The sequence below is a fragment of the Berghia stephanieae genome, chromosome 13 (genome assembly GCF_034508935.2).
Source record: "Berghia stephanieae isolate SIO BIC M18660-M18661 chromosome 13, UCSD_Bste_1.3, whole genome shotgun sequence".
Lineage (NCBI taxonomy): Eukaryota > Metazoa > Mollusca > Gastropoda > Nudibranchia > Aeolidiidae > Berghia > Berghia stephanieae.
In genome coordinates, this window is record NC_088372.1 from 27,173,326 (window position 1) to 27,198,622 (window position 25,297).

Below are 25,297 nucleotides of genomic sequence, written 5' to 3' on the forward strand. Positions count from 1 at the left end.
AAACACACACACACACACACCCACAAACACCTACAAACACACACACATACACACACACACAAAAACACACACATACACATATACAATGTCAAGGGTTTTTTTTTATAGCAATTATGAAAGTGTATCTTTACATTTTGTCATGTGAAACAAAAATGTGACCCCTCGTCTCAAAACGGTATTATGTCGGGATGGACCAGATGCTAAAAAATCAAATTGTAATTAAACTGGTCAAAAATATGAAACGTTGGTATTTAGCACAGTATAAAATATGATATTACTTCTCCTCTATAGAGCATTTAAACTCAACTTAAGCATGGTATGTGTGGCTACAAATTCCATTTTCAGCATCTTAATCATCCTGACAATACCGTTTTGAGACGAAGGGTCACAAATGTCAATCTCCTTGGGAGTGTGACTCCAGTCTTCCGGCGGACTGGGTACATACTTAGTGCGGCTATGTGGTCTTGTGGTATGACACTAGTTTTGTGATCGGAAGGTCCTGGAAAAGGCTTTTTACTCACATTCTCTCACCGTACTCAGGTGTAAAATGAGTACCTGGCCGTTAACAACGTTTTCTCTGTCGGAAAAAAATTGTAATATCGCCCCACAGGCGTCATGTCTCGTTCTTCATGGTACGTGTTGCTGTTGGTCCGGAACCCTTTGGAAAGCGCTTGGAGCAAGCACGTTTAGTGGATATTGCGCTATATAAAAGTTCATTTTTAAGGCCTTCTTTTTATTTTTGTACAACTGATATTCTGGTTACAGAATGGTGTTATAATCTTTACTTTGTTGCCTAAATAGTTAATTGCTGGTAGTCAATAACCATCATCCATCCTCTATCATTTAACTCTCTCCTTACCGATCATTTTCAGTATTTTCCCAAAATGACAGCTTTACCAAAATGACAGGTTTACCAAAATGACAGCTTTACCAAAATGACAGGTTTACCAAAATGACAGGTTTACCAAAATGACAGGTTTACCAAAATGACAGCTTTACCAAAATGACAGGTTTACCAAAATGACAAGTTTACCCTGCAGAAAAAAATAGATTTTTAAAACTCAAACAAGCTCTCTACAAAACAACTTTGTGTTTTTATTAATTAAACAAAGAGCATTCTTCAAAGTTTGTGATGTACAAAATAAATCTGAATAAGAAAAAAATGTATATTGTAACAAATGTGACGGATTTTTCCTGTAGGAGAGGGTTAATGTGCTGTAATCATAAGAATCTGCATATACACCTTGTCACTGAAATAAAAAGTTACGTTACCTTACGACTCAATATGTAAATTATTCATTCTTTCTGTGTTGTTTGGAGGACCGGTTACACACTTCCAAAGAGTTTGGAACCGTAACAGAGGAAGATGAGACCTGGCAACTTCTGCATCCCATTTAATTGATTTTATAGTTAGATCCTTTATCATAAAAATATTACTCCCAAAAAATGAGCTTTTTTATATAGGGCAATATCCACTAAACGTGCTCAAAGCGCTTTACAAGGGGTCCATGACCAACAGTTACATTTAACATGCAGGACTGGCCATGACGCCTGTTAGCCGATATTACAATTTTTCAGACAGAGACAATGCTGTTAACAGCCAGGTACTCCTTTTACACCCAAGTACGGTGAGAGAATGTGAGTAAAGAGCCTTTTCCAAGGACTCGAACCCAGGACCTTCCGATCCGAAAGCCGAGTGTCAGACCACAGACCTCATAGCCTTACACAAATGTAATAAAATCCTGAATGGGGCCATATACTTTTGTTTGAATTGAAACATACTCAAAAATTAGAACAATATAATATACATTCATTACAAGCTTGGAAATGAAGTTTGTTTACATCACAACACTTTCTCTTTTCCATCCTCCCTCCATCATCCACCTCGCTACTCCTCCCCCCCCCCCCTGTCCCCCGCCCCACCCTGTCATTGTGGGAACACCATTCTGGTGGTCATTGAAGCGTGACATTAAATTCCAGAATTCCTTTGTCGCCATCTCCGATTCCTTGCTGAGTGAGAAAGAGATCAATAAGGACTTTTGTACGAGAATCTCAGAAAACCTGTTGTGGAATATGAAAAGTTAGAAGAGAAAAAAATCGGCTTCATCGGTTTTATTTATAAGGTCAGAAAGGTCATCTCTGATTCCCGCACCCCACCCCCCCCCCCTTACCCCCCCCCCCCCAATATTTAAAAAACAAAAACAAACTTGAGCTTTTATAATGCGCAATATCCACTAAACGTGCGCGAAACGCTTTACAGCAGCACCACTTAACCCTCTCCTTGCAAACTATAGGAAAATCGTCACATTCCTTACGATACAACCAACCCTTTTCTTATTCAATTTTCTTTTGTACATCATAACAAAATTTCTTTAAAGAAATAGAATAATGTGTTGTAGAGCATGTTTTGCTAAAGAAATTATTATCGCAAGAATTTTACTGCTATTATGTCTGAGTGATAAAAAATATATTTTTGTGTTAGTTGGGTTGAAGTTTTAGTGAAAATCCTGAAAATGGATGGTAAAGGAGAGGGTTAACATATAAGGCGAGACATGAAGCCTGTGATGCGGTGATACAATTTTTTTGGGGGACAGCGACAACGCTGTTAACGGCTGTTAATGTAGACTCATTATACTCATGTTTTGTCTTTGATACATTCTGACCACATAACATGGGGAAAATTTCTAGCTAGCATGAAGAATAAGAAATATCGATTTTATTTTGTTTAGAACCAAGCTGCTCGTTGCTGGGCGGACATGACATCAGACTAGATAGTATATATAGTATGCGATTGGCTCGCTAAGAAACAAACAACATTGCCATCCGGAAGTGTAAAGGCCCAACACTCTGTGTAACCATGAAAGTTTATAGTCTGGATAATACAGTTTAGTGAGAATTACCCATAAACGCGGATGGCAAAAAGCAAAAACAAAGACGTGAGTGACGTCAACTTCGAACTATCTAGGAAAAAGAAATTTTAAACAACAAAAACAAACAATTAAACTTTAAAAAATCTCGAATATTAACGCCGTCGAGTCGAGACTTCATCATTATAATATCCACATCCACATCCACATCCACACCCACATCCATCATTTACTGCGATGAAAATAACATTTAGCTCACACCGGAGACAGATAACACTTAGCAATTAATTCACACCCATCATCAGTGGAATCTAAATATTGACTAATTCATTAGTCTTGATATTCCCCATTCAAAGCAAAGATTTAATCGAGCTATCCAGTCACTTTGTACTAAGTGGTTTTCTAAAATTATTGTGGAGTGTTCTGTACTGCTATGTGGTCTAGTGGTATGACACTCGCTTTCGGACTCGAAGGTCCTGGGTTCGAGCCTCGCGTTCGGCGCATAGTTGAGTCCTTGGAAAAAGCTCTTTATCTCACCGTACTAAGGTGTAAAATGAGTACCTGGCCGTTAACAACGTTGTCTTTGTCCGAATAATTGTAATATCGCCTTACAGGCGTCATGTCCCGTCCTACATGTTAAATGTTGCTGTGGACCAGGGACCCCTTGTAAAGCGCTTTGAGCACATTTTACACCTGAGTACGGTGAGAGAATGTGAATAAAGATCCTTTTCCAAGGATTCGACTATGCGCCGAGCCAGTCTCGAACCCAGGACCTTCCGATCCGAAAGCGAGTGTCATACCACTAGACCACATAGCCGCACTTCAATTTCCTTATTTATCTCCGGTTCATCTTGTTAAAAGCTTTTACCTACTTCGAAGAAATCTAAAAAAAAAAAAGAAAAAAGAAAAGACGAAATGAAATAGAAAATAAAAATAAATTTAAAAAAACAAGTTTCAGAGAAATAAACAGAAACAAACCAAACTATCGAATGTTTTCAAATAAATTCGATTTCTGGGCCACAGGACAATTTCACAGGAAATCGGCAACTCGAACATGCTTTGGGCTTGGGGTGGCTCCCGTCCAACATGCGTATACAACCCCCCCCCCCCCCCCTCCGGTGCTCTCCCACCACCTTCCCATGGGCTCTCTTCCAAAATTACCGGGAAAGGAAACTTAATCAAGGTGTTGAGGGCTGTTCTATTTAATCCTGATACGCAGTGGGATGGACGGATGGATAGATGGATGGATGGAGACGATAGGACAAATCTACAACACTAACTTGTTTGCTGTGGCATGTCGCTTCTCTCCTCTCTCCACATCTCTCTCTCTTCTCTCTCTCTCTCTCTCTCTCTATCTCTCTCTCTCTCTCTCTCTCTCTCTCTCTCTCTTTCTTATTTACAACCCTTCGTCTCAAAACGGTGTTATGTTGGACTGTATCAGATCTCGAAAAATAAATTGAAATTTGAAAAAATCAGAAATAAATGTAGCGATTTTAATTTTGTTATTTTAAAAACTTTTTTGGGTGGTGTAAGAAATTCATCTCAATTAATCTTAAATTTAACCTAGACTCTATGTATCATTGACCTCTAAAAAGCTGTTGAATTTAAGTTGTTATCCGATGGTCTCAATAAAACATGCACATTTAAGTTTCATATCCATTGGTCATAATCAAACGTTTAACTTATGTTATATCCAACGGCCTGAAAACGTCTAAATTTAACCTAGATGTCAAATTGTCTCAGTATTAATTTAACCGACCTGTCTATTGGTCACATTAAAACATTTAAATTTAATCTATATATTCGAGCCTCGCTCGGAGCATAGTCGAGTCCTTGGAAAAGGCTCTTTACTCACATTCTCTCACCGACCGTACTCTCGGTGTAAAATGAGCATCTGACCGTTAACAGATTGGGGGAAAAAAATTGTAATATCGCTTAACAAGCGTCATGTCTCGTTCTACTTGTTACAGTTTGCTGTTAGTCAGGGACCCTTTGAGAAAATTCAGTGGATTTTGCTCTATAGATAGTATGCAGATGACGTCACTCAGGCCTTTGTTATGGTTTTTGCCTTCCGCGTTTGTGAGTTGTTCTCACTAAACTGTATTAACCAGACTAAAAAAGTTCATGGTTACACAGAGTTTGTGTGTTGGTCCGTTATACTTCCGGATGGCAATGTTGTGAACTCCTTGGCCAAGCGCATACTATCTATATTAAAGATCAATTTTTAAAAATATTTACAACTTGGTTTTCTGGCCAAAATTTCAAAAATATGCTTTAAAAAAAAACACAAAAACAGAGTACGGCAGCATTGTTTGTGTCCATTGTTCTAGTAATGATCTTAATAGGTTGATGACTTTTCACAAACAAACCCTAATCGTATATCAGCCACGTCATCAATTGAATTATCTATGTAAACTTACACATGTAAACATGTAAACATTTAATCGATTCCATAGAGAACCGAAAGATCTAATCATGTCATCCATCCATTCATTTATTCATTAATTAGTTCATTCAAACATTCATTCATTCATTAAAACATTCATTCAATCATTTATTCATTCATTCATTCATTCATTCATTCATTCATTCATTCATTCATTCAAACATTCATTCATTCAAACATTCATTCATTCATTAAAAAGTTCATTCAATCATTTATTCATTCATTCATTCATTCATTCATTTAAACATTCATTCATTCATTAATTCATTCATTCATTCATTTTGTCATTCTTTCATTTCGTTGTTGTTTGTGCTCTCTCATGCAATCCCCGTCAGTCGTTCAAGTACTTTTTTCCCTCTTTTTTGCTTGTTTTGGCTATTTGTATAGTTTCAAGCGGTTGCCTATAATATTTCATCCATTTACCATTTGACATCGTTCTCTCTCTCTCTCTTTCTCTCTCTCTCTCTCTCTCTCTCTCTCTCTCTCTTCCTCTCTCTCTCTATCTATCTATCTCTTTCTCATCAATCATATCTATCCTTTTTATTTTATCTACTATCTATATTAGATCTATCTATATTATTATTTAATCATGTATCATCAATTATATATTAACGATGTCATATCTATATCTATATATCTGTCTATCACTCTGTCCATCTATCTATCCGCTGCCCATCTCTCTTCCTTCTATCTATTTATCTATCTATTTATCTCTATATCCATATACCAGTCTATCCATATATCTATCTAATTATCTATCTATCTATCTATCTATCTATCTATCTATCTAAAATTCCTCTACGAGCCTCCATCACTTATGGACTCGACATGTCACATATGGGTTGAAGGTTCGACTCTCGCAAAATGTAGCGCAAAGTTAGGTTAATGAAAATGACTTTTAACTGACACTGTATAGATCTATCTATAAATCTATCTCTCTATCTCTCTATTTGTCTATCTATGAAATAATCCATACATCTAACCAACCATCCAGCTATATATCTATCTACTCATTCATTTATCCAACTATTCATCTTTCAATCAATCAATTCATTTATCTATATATCTACCTAAAGATCTATCTATTTGAAAATGCACCAATCTATGTATCTTTTTATCTCGGAATCCGTCTGTCAATCTGTTTATCTATCTGTCTATCTACTATCCTATCTATCATCTACTCAATCATCTATTATATCTTTCTATCATCTATCTAACTATCTATCTATCTATCTATCTATCTATCTACTATCTATCTACCTATCTATCTATCTATCTATCTATCTATCTATCTTTATCTATCTATCTATCTATCATCTATCTTCTATCTATCTATCTATCTATCTATTCTATCTATCTATCTTATCTATCTATCTATCTTGTATCTATCTATCTATTCTATCTTCTATCTATCTATCTATCTATCTCTCTATCTATCATATACTTGTATCTATCTATCTATCCATCTCTACTCTATCTATCTATCTATCTATCTATCTATCTTCTATCTATCTATCTCTATCTATCTATCTATCTCTATCTATCTATCTCTTTCTATTACTTCTCTCTTCTTCTTCTCTTTCTTCTCTCTGCTATCTTCTTCCTCTTCTCTTCTCCTTTTCTTTCTCTCTCTCTCTCTCTCTTCTCTCTCTTCTCTCTCCTCTTCTTTCTCTCTCTCTCTCTCTCTCTTCTCTCTCTCTCTCTCTCTCTCTCTCTCTCTCTGATTATCTTCATGTCAATGATCATCCGTTCACGAAATAGGCCGCCTTGAAAGTCTAAGCCGCTGATTTGTCTGTCAAGTCATCACCAATTAAAAACCAGTGTTTTAAAAGGTTAATGAATTATCTACTAGTAAAACGACGGTTCTCCCTCCCTCTCTACTCATTCATTAAAAATGTCAATAGAGTCATTCATCATCGCTACTCAATGAAAATCAATTAGTCGGGCAAATTAGTCGGGCAGAGTTCATTCCCCCTTTCACCTCTACGTATGTTTTCCAACGATCGTTCCATTTATCTATTCATTCGTTTATTTATTTATTCCTTCATTCATTCAGTCATTTGTACACTCCTTTATTCATTTGTTCATTATTCTATTCATCCATAAATCCATCCAATCATTCGTTTACCCTATAAACATGGATGGCACAGTGGGCTTTGGTTCGTACCAAGAGGATACCGTAGCCATCGTTAACTTATAGCTTGACACTGACCAAAAAATGACGTCAAAAGGCCAGTCTTCGGCCACAAAAGAAAACAAATCGTGAGTTGTATTCAATAGTTCAAACAATGGAATCACTTGTTTCCATGAGCACTACTAATGACAACTCACTAGGTGGTTGCAAAAACCAAATAATGACGTCAAAATGCCAGTCTTTTTGGTTTTAGTGTCAGGCTATAGATAGTATGCGCTTGGCTAAGAAGCTCATAACATTGCCATCCGGAAGTAGAACAGACCAACAAACAAAACTGTGTGTCTCCATGAACGTTTATAGTCAAGTTAATACAGTTCAGTGAGCATTACTCATAAACGCGGATGGCAAAAAACAAAAACAAAGACCTGAGTGACGGCATCTTCGAACTATCGATAGCCACGGTTCGACTAACACCCGTGTTGTGTTGCATTGAGCAAGGCAAGGCCCCTCGCCCTGTTTAGCTCACTTTATTTGTGCTGCCTGTTGTTGACGCCTAAAAGTGTTAAAATGAGCACCAGCCTCCTAGTACAATTTACTTGTTCTAGTAATAAATGTATTTATTTTCTAATTTGAATCGTAGTAATTTCGAAGAAATTCGTCTTTGTTTACATTATTACTTATTATACGACTCGCCACTCTGTGCTGCTAACCGTCATTATAGATAGGACAAATATGACGTCACTCAGGTCTGTTATTGTTTTTTGCCATCCGCGTTTATGACTACCTCTCACTAAACTGTATTAACCAGACTATAAATGTTCATGGTTACACATAGTCTGTGAGTTGGTCGGTTATACTTCCGGATGGCAGTGTTGTGAACTTACATACAATCTTTAATGAAGGCATCCCTGGTTATACAGTGTGGCCAATCGCGCTGAAAGAGTTAATTCTTGAATATTGTACATATTTCAACGTACTGCATCTATTTATTAATCCTCTCCTTACCAGCCATTTTCAAGATTTTCCCCCAAATTTCACACTCAACTCACACAAAATATAATTTTTATCACTTATACATAATAGCAGTAAATTTTTTGCGATACATAATTTCTTTAGCAAAACATAATCTAGAACACACTGTTAATTTTCTTTAAATTTTATGATGTACAAAAGAAATTTGAATAAGACAAATATTGGTTGTATCGTAATCATTGTGACGATTTTCCTATAGTTGGTATGGAGAGGGTTAAAAATCAATGTTGCCAGAAACTAGGTAGAGAAAAGAATGTCAAAGTCGTCCATGCAAAAGTCCCTAGTAAGCCTACTTGTTTCAAACAGAACGTGTAACATAGTTCTGTCTTACTTTGATGGATTTGATGGAACAAACGCATTAAAATTTGAAGATAATGCAAACTTAAATTTGATTTTATCGCTCCCTTCTATCAATTCACCCCCCCCCTCTCTCTCTCTCTCTCTCTCTCTCTCTCTCTCTCTCTCTCTATCTATCTATCTATCTATCTACTTCTCTCTCTCTCTCTCTCTCTCTCTCTCTCCCTCTTTGTTTCTTTCTTTCTCTCTTTCTCTCTGTGTGCCTCCCTCCATCTCTCTCTCTATCTCTCTCTCTCCCTCTCTCTCTCTCTTTCTCTCATTTTTCTTGTCCTCTTCCCCCCAACCCCCCCCCCCCCCCGCGCGCCCATTTATTGTTTGCCCTTTTTTCGTAGCTTATAGACAAAGTGTTTAGCAAGATAAGATGATTGGTCGGCGTCAAATGTCTATGCTGATTGATCGCGTTTTTTTCCTCCCGGAGAAAATCGTCATGTATGTTGTATGTAGCCATGACGATTATGCCAGTGTTTAACTTGTGGCTATGACGTCGGAGGAATATAACAGTTATCAGGATTGTTACCTTGTGTAATGGAGGAAAACAAAATATATCGAATGATATAATATACAGTAATAGCGGATGAAGAGGTGGAAAGTGGAACGTCTTATAAGGAGGAAGATGAGGATGAAGTGAATGAGGAGTTGTAGAAAAAGAGGAGGAGGAGGAAGAAAGAAGAAAGAAGAAAGAAGAAGAGAAGAAGAAGAAGAAGAAGAAGAAGAAGAAGAAGAGAAGAAGAAGAAAGAAGAAGAAGAAGAAGAAGAAGAAAGAAAGAAGAGGAGAACGACGACGAAGAAGAAGAAGAAGAAGAAGAAGAAGAAGAAGAAGAAGAAGAAGACGACGACGACGACGAAGAAGAAGAAGAAGAATCTTTTTGGATAATTATATACAAATTGGTCTTTATGTACTTACCCAAGTGATAGTGTGATTTAGTTAAAATTAACATAGTCAATCGTATCAATGACACTTAAAACGTTTAGTGTTACTCAATAAGATATCATCATTTTTTCTTTTGTCTATCTAGTGTAAATTTGCTAAAGTTTAGTATATTATTATTCAAACGTTCATCATACGATGTATCATGCTGATTTCGAGATTACTCAACAAATAAGACGTATAAAATACTTTTCTGCTGTTCCGTCTTTATTTTAAGTGATGTATTAATGGTTTTATTGTTTTTGATATTGGCTGGGTAAGGGTTTTGAGCCGGAAACGTATTTTCCTCCTCCTCCTACTCCTTCTCCTCCTCCTCCTCCTCCTCCTCCTATTCCCCCTCCTCCTTTTCCTCCTCCTCCTCCTCCTATTCCCCCTCCTCCTTCTCCTCCTCCTCCTCCTTCTCCTATTCCCCCTCCTTCTTCTTCTCCTCCTCCTCCTCCTCCTCCTCCTCCTCCTCCTCCTCCTCCCCCATCTCTTCCTTCTCCTCATCCAGATTTTCCCCTCATTTCACTCTCTACAAAAAAAAATAAAAATCAATACCACATCTCGGTCTGCGTACCAAAAAAGAAAAAGAGAAGAAATTCCACCATACTTACTTTTTCCTACTCAAACCGATTCCGTCTATATAAATATTTTCTCATTATCTTCATCTGCCTTCAATCCCTCAATTCCTCGATCGTTACGCTACAGTTATCGACTACGTATTATTATTATTATTATTATTATTATTATTATTATTATTATTATTATTATTATTATTATTATTATTATTATTATTATTATTATTATTATTACTATTACCATTCTCCAACAAGAGTTTCTGGCGTTCAGAAAGAATATCGACACTGTCCTTCCTAATAGTCGCCAGAGTCACGTTGCTGTTTTCTCACAGCCTGGTTTTACCACAAATAATCAATGTAAATGTTGCTGCTCGGAGCTCGAAGAAATTATAATAATAATGTGAAATTGATTGTAAGCTTCAATATAATTACAAAAACAGATCAAATAACGTTTCGGGGATCCCCTTTATCAGCAAAACAGGATGAATGAAACAACACAGATGAATGAGATGATGTGGTAGTGGCGTAGTTAAGATTCATCTTATATATATGTAAAGTGTCTATGTCTATCGAATCTATATCCGATATAACTTTAACGGTTTTTATAGCTATTTATTTATCTATCTATAAACCAATCTATCTATTCACCCAGCTATCGATCTATTAATCTGTCAATCGTTCATTTACCTAAACATATAGCGTGATAATAATACTTTGCTTCGTTGTTGTCAATATGTCGAGCATTTGTATCACAACGCGATTTTATATATATATAATAACTATACACACACACACACACATATATATATATATATATATATATATATATATAAATGGATTTACTCACTTATATGGCCGAAACACATGTTTCTGTGGGTTCAAACCACGTCGTCAGTCGGCATGTTATGTCCGTAGAATGATTATTCCATTATATGATACATATATATATATATATATATATAATACACAATCATTCGCCTGTTTGCTTGTCCTTTTATTGATATTTAAACTTTTGACAAATATATATATAATATATATATATATATATATATATATATATATATATCAACCCTGGCCATCTTTTGTATATATCGATATCAATCATTATCCACAATACTATACGTGTAATTAACTGACTTGTTGCAGTGTAGACGTATACTTTTCAATTCCCTCATGACGCTATACACGAATATTATTAAATATATAATATACATTCAGGACAAATGTACGGTAAACGTGACAAATGTTTGAATTTCACTCAATGGAACCCACGTACATTCAAACAGTTCTTACGCACTGACGAGGAACTCGTACAGCACTAAACGTATTCAGATTCAAAGAAAACAGTGAAAAAAGATTATCCCATCCAAAAAAAAAAGACATAAGCAACAATTCCAGTGACGTCATCGTCGTGACGTCATTAAAATGAGCCGAGAACGTCATCGCCAGCGTCATCACCACGCCGGTGCCGGGACGCATCGTCATCACAGTCACAGTCATAGCCACGGTCATGGGCAAGGAGGACACTTCGGTAGCTTGTGGTGAGTACTCATTCTTTCTTTATCTATTCCTTTCCTACCTTTAACCTTCTCCTTACCGGTCAGTTTCAGAATTTTCCCCCAAACTTCACATCCACCCAACACAAAAATTAGATTTTTCTCAATCAAACAGAAGATTGACAAGTACACTCTGTGTATAAAATTGTTCAGTAAATGAGCTCTACAATACAGTGTCAAGTTTTTATGACTATAATAAACAATTGTGACCCTCCGTGTCAAAGCGGTATTATGTCGGGATCCACTCGGTTAGGGAAATTGAATTCTTTGCCACAAATATCAAACTTGGGTTTATTTTATGTACGTTATGCTGGAGTATAAATACTATTTCTTGCTTTACAAAAACTTCTAAGGTCCAATTTCTCATCATTCTATCTCTAAATTCACTTTTTGGGGTCTGAATCATTCCGACATAATACCGTTTTGAGATGGAGGGTCACAATTTATCTTCAAAGTTTATGAGAAACAAGAATAATCAGATGAGAAAGTTGTTGGTTGCATCGTAACGAATGTGACGATTTTCCTATTGAGAGGGTTAATCTTCACTAATAACTTCCATTCCTGATGCCTTTTGGTGTAAGGAAGCACTGAAGTACCTCCATTGATATTTCTTCAATTCATTTTCTTTTCTCAAGACACGAGATCTCTTTAATATGCAGTTCTCAGACCTGTCTACTTACTTGGAACTGGAAAAATTCGTAATTTTCAGGGGTAATAAAATGGTACATATTAGAACTACCTTTAAACACATAAATGAATGCTTTAAAATCTGTTTATCTACTAGCTGACCAAAAAAACAACAACTTTGTTTTCAAGAAGTTTATTTGAACTAAAGATATTTATATAATTGTAAATTAGGACCCAAAAAATGCGTAGTTCTACGAATTTTTTGTAGGAGTAGGCGGTCTGCAGTCGATGTGTGCCGACTAGGAACCTGGTTTGAGAGGTTGAGGCTTGGTGTGTCCACAATTTCTCAATAAATTGTGAAATGAGCACTTAGTGGATCGAGGGAAAAACCTACCTATAAAAATGCAATAACGCCTTACAAGTGGTTCTCTGTATCATGCCCTCATCGTTCTACATGTAAAGATTTGTTATTGGCTTTGGAATCCTTGTAAAGCAACTTGAGCGCATTAATTAATAAATAGTGCGCTTCATAAAAGTTGACGTTTCGTATTAAACATTTCAGTACAAAATGAAATACAAAGAGAAGTTTTTTGTTGTTGTTTTTTTAAAGATAAATATTGTTTATTCATTTTGGACTGTATTTTGAATCTTGGCGCATTATAGTGTATTGCGCTATATATAACCAAATATTTCTTTTTGACCAATAAATGACAAGAACAAAACTAAAAAAAAAAAAAAAACCCAGTAAGAAGTGGGAAATACAGCCAATTTTATCGAGGACAGGCTTCTCAACTCGTCCGTGCTTTTTACACGTTTGGTATATTGCTAATCTACCCAATTCAACCCATTTTTAGGGGGGCTCTAACCGCCTTAGACCACCGATTGCCATTTCATTACCAACTTGGGGAAAATCTGTTATCCCAGGTCCTTCGGAACGTGTCCAAAACCTTCTAAATTTTCTTTCCGGAGGTTAAGGTCAGTTACTTAATCTTCTCATCATCCGATTTGTCACTTGATAAATCAATATGATTATTTAAAAAAAGTGTTTGATCACAAACACACACACACACACACACACATGCGCGCGCATACACAACAGATGACCTTCTACCCGACACTATTTGATGTCGTTAACAGTGGGCATGTCATGGATATATATATATATATATATAAATATAATATATATATATATATATATATTTAAAACTTAATATATAAAATTCAATAGGAATCACCAATGTTGTCCAAAGTGAATTAAATTGGGGGTTAATAATGTTGCCCGTGAAAAAGAAAATGAAAGTGCCCGAAGCCAAGAGCATCTTAGTCACAATGCAATGCCTTAACCACTTGGTCGCCTCATCACCCCTCACCCCCCGCCCCCCGCCAAACAAAAAAAACCCCAAAAAAGCCCCTTCAACCCTGTTCAACCAAATTTTACGATAGTTTATTTTTATATATTGTTTTGTTGGTTTGTTTGTCTTCTTCTGTTTTTGTTGTTGTTTTTGTTGTTTAATTATTATAATTTCTATGTTTCAATCTTGTTTTTATTTATGTATTAATACCGTTTCTTTCCATTGCCCACATGTTAATAATTTGATTATTCAATTTAAAGTGGATCTAACGGAAAATGCCCTTTACATAAACCAAAACATCATCCTGCTATCATGTTTTGAGCACAGGAAGCAACAGTTTTTCCCAGGTTTTCGTTGAGGAAGCCCGTGTAAACTCCGATATAACAGCCTGATGTTTCTCAAGAATTAAAAATTTAAACTGGAATATAATTCAATAGCCTGATGTCACGTCCGGCCAGCAACGAGCAGTTTGGTTCTAAAGAAAGAAAATTGGTACTTTTTATTCTTCATGCTGGCTAGAACGTTTTCACGTCATGTGCTCAGAATATATATCAGATTTATAATGTTTTTCTCCTCTGGATACACTTTTATGCTCGTTGAAGAAGTATTTCATAAGGGCGTCCGCCATTGCTCCGATAGTTTAGAACCAGTTACTAAGTTACTGTCAGTCATTACGAGGGAAGTGACGTCACGACTGTTGAAGACTATTTAGCTGCTTATTCATGCAAGCTCACAACGTTCACAAAGTTCCTAAGTCAAACAGCAACCATTAACATATTTGACGAGCAGTGGTACCTGTAAAGAGCTATTCTAGTTTATCTTTTCAATGGTAATGGGGGCAGGAACAACAGCCTTGAAAAATGAGTATTTTTATAGAGCTAGGGCGTGCGAAATGGCCGAGTGGTTAAGACATTGCACTTTGATCCGTCAGGTCCCAGGTTCTAGCCTCGGTTCAGTCGCTTTCGTTTGTTTTCATTGGGCAAGATTACTAACCCCCAGTTTGCTCACTTGGACAATATGGGTGATTCCTTTTGACACCAGACATCTTGTTTGATGAATTCCTATAATAAATTCCTTCGTGGAACGCATAGGCGACGATAATATCTTATGATGTCGTGGCGGGAGGGCGCAATCTTTAATTTTTCATTGCTAGTGTGTAGGTATATCTTTTCTTGATTGCGTCTTTGCTGAAATTCAGCCTTCATCTATCTAAAGTATAGATTTGAATGCGCTTGGCTAAGAAGCTCACAACATTGCCATCCGGAAGTATGACGGACCAACACACAAAACTGTAACATTGAACGTTTATAGTCTGGTTAATACAGTTTAGTGAGAAAAACTCATAAACGCGGATGGCAAAAAACATTAACTAAGACCTGAGTGACGTCAACTTCATTGCCAACCCGTAGCATACAACAACAAAAAATAAAATAAAAACAAATAAATTAAAAAATCAACAGCAACAACAACAAAGAGCATAATAAATTGAAGTCATTAAATCATGCACGGCCAAATAAATGACACAATAGCAAGCAAGATTTAATCCTTCGTAAATATAGATGACATTTGGAATGCTAATCTGATGACAAGTCTTTTTTCCTCTCGTTCTAAAACAAAGAAATATCCAGCTATCTAATCATTGTTTAGTTGACAGAAATGTCAGGAAAAAATGATCTAGAGCTTTTATATAGCGCAATATATATCTAAATGTGTTAAAAACACTTTACAAAGGATCCCTGTGACCAACAACAACATGTAACATGTAGAACGAGACATGACGCCTGTTAGGCCATAGTATTACAATTATTTTTTTTTCCGACAGAGACAACGCTGTTGACGGCCAGATACTCAATTTACACTTGAGTACGGTGAGAGAATGAGAGTAAAGAGTCTTTTCCTAGGACTCAATAACTATGCGCAGAACCAGGGTCGAACCCAGGACCTTCCAATCCGAAAGCGAGTGTCGTACCACAAGACCACATAATAGCTAGCCGCACAAAAACAAAACAAATCTTGAACTTTGATTTTCTTTAATTCTTAGTCCGTTGATCTACGATATTTAAATGAAGAATCGAGAGCTGAAATAATGTATAGATTTATGATTTTTCAAAAGAAAACACTTGAGTTTTTGCATCTAGTGCAATATACACTTAACGTGCTCCAAGAGCTGTACTAGGGGTGCTAAGCCAACAGCAACACTTTAACAAAAACCAAAACAAACAAAAAATGATAAAAAAAAACAGACAGAAAAATTTAACCATCCCCCCCCCCTCCCCAAGATAAAAAAAACAGCAAACAGAAAAAAGGAAAAGAAAAAAGAGACCCCCCCAAAAAAAAAAAACAAAAACAAAAAAAAAAAAAACAAAAAAAAAACAAATAAACAAACAAAACAAAAACAAAAACCAAAAAAAAAAACAAAAAAAAAAGCAAACAAAAAAAAAAAAAAATAACAAAACAAAACCAACACAACAAATAAATAAATTCCCAACTTCGTGAGAGGAAATAAAAAAAAGAAAGAGGTAGACACCTTATTCCTTACCAGATATTATTATTGAGGGCAAGCGTCGAATATTGTGTGAGAGATTTCTAGATAGATTTAGTTAATGCCTATTGACGGACTGGACGTATGGAAGGTAAATATGATAGATTGGGATAGGGAAGGGATGAAAAAGGATAACAATATATGAATATGAATATGGCAAGTGATGGAAACAAATAAAAGAAGAATTAAAGCAAAACGAATCGTTTGAGATGATGGTAAGATGAAGGAGAGAAGGAGACAGTGTATGGTGAATGAAAGAAGAAAAAGCGGAGTGAGACGAAGAGGGAAACATGAGGCGATGGAGGAAGAAAAAGAGGCGGAGGAAGGGAAGAGGGGGATGAGAAAAAGAAGAAGAAGAAGAAGAAGAAGAAGAAGAAGAAGAAGAAGAAGAAGAAGAAGAAGAAGAAGAAGAAGAAGAAGAAGAAGAGGAAGAAGAACGTCAACAACAACAACAACAACAACAACAGCAAAAAGAAAAACAATAATAATGATAATAAGGAGGAGGAGGAGGAGGAGGAGGAGGAGGAGGAGGAGGAGGAGGAGGAGGAGGAGGAATGGGAGTAAGAGGAGAAGAATTAAAATAGAAATAAGAAAAAGAAAGAGGAAGATGAGGATTAAAAGGAGTTGAAATATCTATTTATTTTTTAATGGAATACAGATAGATATACTGTTGACTGCAGAGAACAAGTGCATGAAAGAAGGCAAGGGTAGAAGCTATCTGTGAGAATGAACGAAAAAATGATGGACACGAAGGAAAAGAAGAATCACAGAAAGAGAGATCGTGATAATTAGAGTTTTCCCTCCCCGAGATCGAAGGAACACAACTAGCCGTGATGGAGGGATTTGAGAATGAAAGTAGAAAGGTGTACAGAATAATAGCCATTTTCACAAGACCCGCGAGAATTGCGTGAGTCGCCAGTAACTCCCCTTTATCGCGGTCAGATATGGAGATTGAATTGTCTCCCTTGTCCCCCATCTCCGGGCTTGTTGGCTTACTTTCGATTTCGTTATCTTCCCAACTCCTTCCCGTAAACTGTGCTTAGTTAATTCGTTTTTCTTTTTCTTTCTTTCGTGCTCGTTTTACTTTTCTTACTGTATTTTGTTTTCTTTTTATCCCCTAGTCATTTTGTAGTTGTTTAAAATTAGATTACATTCTTCCGCTCAACATTATCCACTCACCGTTTTTCTTTATTTACCACTGCTACCCCTTCCAACCCCCCACCCCCACCCCAACCACACACACATACACACATTTCCATTTTAAAGGAATTCATTTTCGAAACACGTGGCTGGTGTTTTTACATTATTACTATTTTTTCTAGCTACGTACTTTACTTAAAATCATTGCACGCAGGGAGAGATTAGGCCTCGAAAGAATCCCTCAGATTGATTTGTATTCTTACGCACGTAGATGTTCTCTGGTAAATCCATCGGCCTTTTCCGTGTTGCTTCCAACCACTTACATCATTCAATATATTCTGGGGGGGGGGAAGGGGGGGATAAGGGTTACCCGGTGCTATTTTATTCGACTACCTATGTGCTGTTTTAGGAAATTAAAAAAAAAACTAGAGCATTTATACAGCGCAATATCCACTACATGTGCTCAAAGCGCTTTACAAGGGGTCCCTGGTCAACAGCAACACTTAACATGACACCTGTTAGGCGATATTCCAATATTTTTTCGGACAGAGACAACGCTCTTAATGGCAGGTACTCATTTTACACCTGCGTACGGTGAGAGAACGTGAGTAAAGAGCTTTTTCCAAGGGCTCAACTATACGCCGAGCGATGCTCGAACCCAGGACATTCCGGTTCGAACGCGAGTCTCATGCCACAAGACCACATAGCTTACAGAGCAATACCACAACATCACAATGCCGCACAAGAAAAAAAGAACAAGCTACATCTTAATCTAGCTAAATAAATATATGAGGATAAAAAACACAGTTTTTAAAAGCCAAATTGAAAGGGAAAGTTATTTTGTCTGTGTACTTGTGCGTGAGTGTTGGTGAGACAGAGAGATAGATGATCATTGTGTTGGCCTTAAGTCCCTAATGGCCGATAGGGACAAAGGTCGCCAAGTTCACTTCCGTTGTCGACCTTATAAACTTTCATTCCTTCGTGATGGCCGCCTCCAAGCTTTTGGGCAATACAGTGAATATATATATATATATATATATATATATATATATACATGACCCGTCGTCCCCAAACGGTATTATGCTCGTTTAACGTCACTATTGACGATTTCTTCTCTGTGTCTGTATAAATGCATTTATTTTTGTTTTTTAAATTTATTTTATTTCTGCGTATTGTTTTGACGATGGAAAAAAAATATCCAAAAACGTATTGATAAAAACAGAGAACGATACCTCTGTCTGACTTGTAATCGTAATCGAAATTCCATTTATTGAAAACAACTTTAGATCTGATGAAAGGAGATCGATTACAAGCTTAAAACGATTAAGGTGACAATGGATGTTAGTTAAATTGATGACGGGTTATTTCCCTTTGTCCCATGCGGCTGCTTCACTGGCAGGTCTCTAAGTGCATTCCACTTCTTTTTTTAAATTTTCATTTTTTTTTATCAACACAATTTAAAGGCGCTTTTGTTGCCGGAAATAAAATATGTCGAGAGAAGAACGAGATAGAGAAGAGTAAGGAATGGGAGTATTAACAAGAGTAATGAATGAAATTGATTTTTAAATTGTAGTATCTACAATTGCTGGAAGAGGTGGTTTTCAAGATCAACAAAAATTAGAAGATGCAAAAACCGTCTCTCCTTTTCTCTCTCTCTCTCTCTCTCTCTCTCTCTCTCTCTCTCTCTCTCTCTCTCTCTCTCTCTCACTCTCTCTCTCTCCTTCTCTCCCTCTCTTCCTATCTATCTATCTATACATCTATCTATCTTTATCTGTTCATCTATCAATCTATGTATCTGTCCATTACCGTCTGTTCATCTATCAATCTCTCTATCTGTTTATCTATCTATCTATTTATCTATTTCTATCTGTTTTCTAACTATCTATTTTTACCTGTTTATATATCTATCTATCTATATCAGTTCGTCTTTCTATCTATTTATCTATATCTGCTTATTTATATATCTATCTATCTACCTCTATCTGTTTATCTATATATTTATTCATCTATCAATCTATCTATCGATCCATTATCAATCTATCTTTCAATCTATCTATCTATCTATCTATCTATCTATCTATCTATCTAACTATCAATCTATCTTTCAATCTATCTATCTATCTATCTATTTATCATCAATCTATCGATTTATTTATCTATATCTATCTGTTTATATTATGTATATCTATCTCTGGTTATCTATCTATCTATCTTTATCAGGTCGTCTTTCTCTCTATCTACCTCTATCTGTTTATCTATCTACCCATTTATCTATCCATCTATCCAACTATCTATCTAGCACCAATATATCGATTTATCTATCTATCTATCGACCTATCTGTCCATCTAGCTATCAATCCATCTATCTATAGATCTATCGAACTATTCACCTTCTTCCTGTTGGTCTCAATCTATTTCAATATCTGTTAATCTGTTTCTTTTTCTCATCTGTCTCTCTCTCTCTCTCTCTCTCTGTGTGTGTGTGTGTGTGGGCGTGCATGTGTGTTACTTCCTATGGTTACATTTTCTCCTTCCCTATCTCTAAGTTTTTTGGGGTTTTTTCCCTTCTCTCTCTATTTATCTTTTTCAGCCTCTTCTCTCCCTTTTCTTTCTTTTCTCTCTCGCTCTCTCTCTCTCTCTCTCTCTCTCCATCTCTCTCTCTCTCTCTATCTCTCATTCCCCGTCTCTCTCACACTTACACATGCGCACGCACGCACACACAAACACAAGCATACATTCCATTTCTTCCCTAAGACCATCACAGATCTTAGGCGATTTATTGGATTTCATGCCTGATTTCACCCATTAAATCACAACAATTCACTGCCATTCAACACGTCTTTCTATCCATAATTGATTCTTGATTCATTTCTCACTTCCGTTTTTAATCAAATCCTTGGTCATCATTATTCATCAGTATTTTTGGGGGGTTTTTTTTTGCTGTTGTACTCTGAAAATAGCATATTCCTTAACCCTCTCCTTACCAACCATTGGAAAATCGTCAAATTCGTTACGATGCAACCGACAATTTCCTCATTCTGATTTCTCTTGTACATCACAAAATTTAGAGAAAAAGCTTTGATTACTAATATTAATACTAAGCACAGTGTTGAAGAGCTCACTTGTTAATGTTTTGTTTGAGTAAGAAAAGTCTATTTTTGTGCTGGGTGGATGTGAATTTTCGGGGGGGAAATCTAAAAATAGCTGGTAAGGAGAGAGTTAAATGGTTGGCCAGAAAATTAGTCCTTCATATTTCAATGTCGATCGAATGACCATTGTCATTTCTCACTTCCGTTTTTAATCAAATTCTTAGTCATCATCATTTTTTAAATTTTATTTTATTTATTTATTTATTTATTTATTTTTTTGCTGTTGTACTCTGAAAATAACATATTCTTTAAATGGTTGGCCAGAAAGATCGTCCTTCATATTTAAATGTGCGGCTATGTGGTCTATTGCCAGGACAGTCGCTTTTGGATCGGAAGCTCCTGGTTCGAGCCTCGCTCGGCGCATAATTGAGTCCTTGGAAAAGGCTCTTTGCTCACATTATCTCACGATCATCAGGTATAGAATGAGTACTTGGCCGTCGACAGCGTTGTATCTGTCCGAAAACAAAAATGTAATATCGCTTAACAGGCGTCATTTCTGGTTCTACTTGTTGCATGTTGCTGTTGGCCAGGTACCCCTTTGCAAAGCGCTTTGAGCAGGTTTAGTGGATATTGTGCTATATAAAAGCTCAATCTTTTATTCAAAACTCGGTGGTCTTGTGCTATGATTCTATTTTGACACAATATTATGTAGTCCTTAGTTCTAGTTCGGCTCTGACGACGCTAGAAACGGCCATCACTCAAATGTGACCCATCATCTCAAAACGGTATTATATCGGATCGAACCATAATATGCTTAAAAGCCGAATTAAATGTTAAACTGGTCAAAAGTATAAATTGTTGGCATTATCACCCTAAAATATGGTATCCATTCTTCTCAATAAAACATACAAACTTACTTACTTCCAGTGTCATCTCATGGGTTGAGGTCGACTTGAAATGACACGCCAATCTTCCCTGTTGACGGCTTGCTGACTGCAAACATACAAATACATGTCTGATATTTCTGGTTATAAATTCAATTTTCAACATCTTAACAAACCCGACTTAATACAGTTTTGAGGCGAAGGGTCACAAATAGGCTTCTCTTGTTGCTGTTGTCTCGGAGCTTCTTCTTACAAAATGGCATTGAGAGCATGTATGTTGTGCTATACAGACGTTCACGTCTGATAGTGATTGCTGCATGTGCAATGTTGTTAGGTTGAGCATTATATAGCGCAATATCCACTAAATGTGCTTAAAGCGCTTTACAAGGGGTCCCTGGCCAACAGCAACATTTAACATGTAGGACGGGACATGACGCCTGTTAGGCAATATTACAATTTTTCGGACAAAGACAACGCTGTTGGCGGCCAGGTACTCATTTTACACCTGAGTACGGTGAGATAATGTGAGTAAAGAGCCTTTTCCAAGGACTCAACTTTGCGCCGAGCGCGAGGCTCGAACCCAAAACCTTTCGAACCGAAAGTGAGTGCCATACCACTAGACCACATAGCCGCAGTTGTCCTAATATGTCTTTCATGATGTTGTATTTTGGTTTTCTTGGTCTTCTCCTGTGTGATAGATAACGAGTTCATAAACGAATTGATGATAAATGAAGCAATCAAAAATAAAATAAAGAAGGAGATACAAAGAGGCAAAGAAGCAGAAATTCTAATTAGCATAAATAATGTGTGGTGAAATCAATTCTTATCAAAGGAACCAAAGCAGGAAAAATACATTTCCTGTCAATTCTTTGACTGTACCGTACATCAAAGTCTTTCTCTTCTCCCCCCCCTTTCTCTCTCTCTCTCTCTCTCTCTCTCTCTCTATCTATCTATCTATTTATCTATCTATCTATCTATCTATATCTATCTTTCTCTATCTATTTCTCTCTCTCTCTCTCTCTCTCTCTCTCTGTGTGTGTGTGTGTGTGTGTGTGTGTGTGTGTGTTTGTGTCAGTCTCTACTTCTGCAGTGTATGTACCTGACTATATGTGCATGTGTGGGCGTGTGGGGAGGATATGTGTATGTGTGTGTGTGTGTGTGTGTGTGTATGTGTGTGTGTGTGTGTGTGTGTGTGGGTGTGTCTTCCACTTCGAACTCATCGATAACGAATCTTTAAAGAAATAGAAACTCCAATCCCCGCTTCTCATGTGGCATGACCTAATTAAATCTAAATCAGGATATTAGCATATTTAGCCACACTCATACAGTAGAAGGGGTCGATACCTTTGACAGTATTGATTATCCCAATACCGGTAATCGATACCAGCCACTTCCGCTTGCCTTTTTTCTTGCCTTTGTTTCCAAGTTCCCCCACGACGGTATCGTTTAAATAGTAGTCGGTGTCGGGTTGATCCATAATCGAATACGGGCGTTATTTAAAAGGATTAGATTTCCAAAAGTGGAATTCGAAGTAAACACTCTTTTCATGCTACATTGATTTCTGAAGCATTTTATGACGTTTCTCTCTGTTGACTTGTTAATTATAGTCGCTTACGAAATGTCTTTTTGTCATTTTTATGACACACACACACACACACACACACACACACATATATATATATATATATATATATATATATATATATGTATACAATAACATGGAACAAAAATGATGTAGAAAAAAAAGTTCTGCAATGAATATGAACAACCGTTTACCACATGATAAGAAGTAGTCCTTACTAACCATGATGTCTGTGACATCTGGAGATGTATTTTCTCCCGATGTCTTTAGCATTAAATGGACAATGACAAATGTATTCAAATCTTTTGATATATTGCTTGCTTATCTATCACAAGGCATTGTTTTCTAACTCTAAAAGACCCAGTAGACACAGGACAGTACTCTGGAAACAAAACATGCTTTAATTGTGACCCCTCGTCTCAAAACGGTATTATGTCGGGATGATTAAAATGCTGAATATTTTATTTAATTTTTAGCCAGAAATTTAAATTTGGGTTGTGTTTGTATGTTATATGGAGGAGAATGAATATAATATTTTGGTGTGCTGAATCGCAATAATTTAGAATGTTGAACAGTTTGCTCTAATTTGACTTTTTAACATCTGGTTAAACCCGATATAATACCGTTTTGAGACGATGGGTCACAATTGATCGATAGTTTAAGGATGAGTTTTCTGGTCAAAATTCAAAATTCATGTTTTCTGAAAGGGCAACAGCGCAGGGATTTAAAAAAAAAAGAATTGAGTGATTATTGAAAGTTTGCAAGCTCCGCTCTAGCCTATGATAGTCAAATAGTGTTTATTGGATTGCTGATTACAGGAACGATCTAAATTAAAGATGAGTTATATGGTTGATGATCGAAGGAAAGAGAGTTAGAGGAAGACAAAGAATGACTTATTTAAATAACCTAAGAATGGCCAAATGTGATTTTAAAAGCAACACAGATTTCATGTGCACCGCAGAGGATCGTGATGATTCGTGGAGACAGCTGACCGGCAACGCTCACACCGGCCAGGCGGAGTTGTCGTACCAGTAAGGTCGCGGGTTCAAACCCCCATCACCGCTTTGAAATTTTTTTATTCTCTATTGTCTTCTGGCACTTTCCTTCTCACTTCATCTCTTGTTGTTACCAACACAAGTGCCTGCTCCACTCACTTTTCTGAATCAAGATCACAAGCCACGATGGATGATGATATGGTATTGGTAGCTTTGGGAATTATTCAATTAACACTGATATATTATTAATTCGTAACGTCTAATGCATCAAACAGCTTTTAACTTTTTCTCTATACTTTATTTATCTCAAGCTTGAGTGCTGTATAGCTCAATAGCTCGGTTGGTAGATAGACAACTTGCTGCATATTATGCAAACGGTACAAACCCAATCCCAGGATGAATTGGAATCTTTATCTCTTCCTCTTTGTTCATATTATTCTCGAGCATCCGTTACCCAAACGTTTTGCAACACTGATTTCAAATCTTTCAAACAGTACATACTTTTTTTGTTTATCAACTTACATTTCTTAGGTGCTGGATGACGCCATAATAGGGTAAAAATTATTTTTAATGAGCTTTTATATAGCGCAATATCCACTAAATGTGCTCAAAGCGATTTACAAGGGGACCCTGACCAACAGCAACACGTTACATGTAGAACGAGACATGACGCCTGTTAGGCGACTTCAACAGCCAGCATACAGATTGGGGATACAGGAGTAGCAAAAAAATGGTGAAACGATCTCATCTTGGACAAATCAGAACAACCTCGAACTCAAATACAGTCCACTAGAAAAAGGTACTTTCTCCTCAGCCAGATGGCAAAAAGATTACACCCCTGACCTTCTATTTGTCACTAGAGACGGAAAACAAAGACCCCTGGAAGTGAAAAGACAGGTACTTAACAACTTTCCAAAAAGCCAACACAGACCTGTCCTCGTGACAATTGGAATAACAATACCAATGTCAGCACCCAGATGGAACTTCCAAAAGGCAAAATGGAATGAATTCACTATGTACATTGAAAACATATGTAGGAGAATTCCAGCAAAGCAGGAAAATACGACAAGTTTACAAAACTCATTCTTGAAAGTTCAAAATTGTACATACCAAGGGGCCATAGAATCAGGTATATCCTATGCTGGTCTAAGAAAAGCCAAGAATTCTTAGAAGAATATGAAAAAACTCAAGATCAAAATGTTGCTG

General features: G+C 36.7%; 1 protein-coding gene across 4 annotated transcripts in view; it reads left to right on the forward strand.

Annotated features, from left to right (window-relative positions):
* Positions 1 to 25,297, forward strand: part of LOC144958678 (innexin unc-9-like) — an 867,612-nt gene that overhangs the window by 378,830 nt on the left and 463,485 nt on the right. Inside the window, exon 2 of one of the 4 annotated variants that reach the window (XM_078890804.1) lies at positions 11,471 to 11,865. The exons of 2 other annotated variants lie outside the window; for them this stretch is intronic. In XM_078890804.1, the coding sequence (XP_078746930.1) occupies positions 11,750 to 11,865 (116 nt within the window). In that variant the 5' untranslated portion in view covers positions 11,471 to 11,749. The remainder of the gene's footprint in view (positions 1 to 11,470; positions 11,866 to 25,297) is intronic. One more of the 4 variants, XM_078890805.1, reaches the window with a different exon arrangement.